This window comes from Tupaia chinensis, unplaced genomic scaffold, assembly GCF_000334495.1.
Source record: "Tupaia chinensis unplaced genomic scaffold, TupChi_1.0 Scaffold143687_1, whole genome shotgun sequence".
NCBI lineage: Eukaryota > Metazoa > Chordata > Mammalia > Scandentia > Tupaiidae > Tupaia > Tupaia belangeri.
Genome location: NW_006203535.1, coordinates 745,040 through 746,336, shown reverse-complemented (window position 1 = coordinate 746,336; position 1,297 = coordinate 745,040). Strand labels below are relative to the sequence as shown.

Genomic DNA, 1,297 nt, shown 5'->3' with positions numbered 1-1,297 from the left:
TTTTGTTCTCTCTCTCTCTCTCTCTCTCTCTCTCTCTCTCTCTCTCTGTGTGTGTGTGTGTGTGTGTGTGTGTGTCTGGTAAATTAAAATAAATGAATGAATAAATAAAATGAAATAAATCTTAAAAAAAAGTACCATGACTTTTCCAATGGCCCAATGTATTTTCTTTTCTTTCTTTCTTTCTTTATTTATTTTGGAGAGGTTTTTGTTATAGGGCACGTGCACTCTCCAGACAGACAGAGACAGAGACAGAAAGCAAGAAATCACCCCTGGGGGGGTGGCCACGCCTCAATCCCTTCTCCTCCATTCTCCTCTCTGGATCTTGGGCACGCATGCACACGTGCCCAACGTGAGTTTTTAGTCACTGGGTCCGGGACCCCAACCGTGGTTGATTACATGGGAGTCCAGTGACATAGCCATTATACTAACTGCTGGTCCCAAGGCCCAATACATTTTCATGTATAAAGTGATTAGAATATTCCTTTGCCATAGTTAAAAAAATAAAGAATTGCTTTTAAGATAAACATTTTAGAAGTGTTTATTTTTCTTATATTTAAAGATAGCTGTAATATTAAAAAATATGTTGCTGGATTCTAATAACAGAATAATATGCAACTATCACCTAGAGAACAGACCTCACAGCTTACACGCAGCTGAACGTAGATGGGGATTGATTGCTTGAGAGATTTACCTTAGAGTAATGTATGTGGAAAACTCTAAGAAGGATGATAGCTCACTGTTTCTTGGTACTTGTGGTTCTTCTTTTTTCAAGGAATTAGAACCTGAAGAATTCAGCTACTTCAAAAATAAAGTAGTCATCATGAGACCGGATGCTAAGAAGTATGAAGAGGAACTGAAAAAAGAAATGCTTCACTGGATTGAGCAGGACCCAGACAAGGTAGTTACAAACATTTAGGATTTGTTATTTAATATACATCTTATTTATTCAAACATAAATAAAGAAAATCACCCATAAAGCTCTTTAAGATTTGAAGATGGAAGTCCCATTACCAAGCTTTGCCTTACTTGCCTAATTTTGTCTGGTTTTCAGCACACCTAGATATAAAGATGGACACCTAGGTTAAACTGAATTTTACTGTATCGTTTTGACTTGCTATCTCCTAGGAGGTGGCAGACCTCTGGACCTCAATTAGTCCCATCCAATATCCTCTCTTGCAGGCACTAGCCATATATTATCTTTTCTTGACGCTTACTATAGGCTGCTTGCAGCAACTGTGCCATTCATGACTTGAAGGTCCTCTTTTTCATCTATTGTACTATTGCATCTTGTTTAATA

The 1,297-nt window shown here is 37.7% G+C and overlaps 1 protein-coding gene across 3 annotated transcripts in view; it reads left to right on the top strand.

The window, feature by feature from the left end:
• Window positions 1-1,297, top strand: part of LOC102498463 (putative ATP-dependent RNA helicase DDX60) — an 83,784-nt gene that overhangs the window by 44,271 nt on the left and 38,216 nt on the right. For all 3 annotated transcript variants that reach the window (XM_027766787.1, XM_027766786.1, XM_027766788.1), the window contains one exon: window positions 773-898. In XM_027766787.1, coding sequence (XP_027622588.1) covers window positions 773-898 — 126 coding nt within the window. The remainder of the gene's footprint in view (window positions 1-772; window positions 899-1,297) is intronic.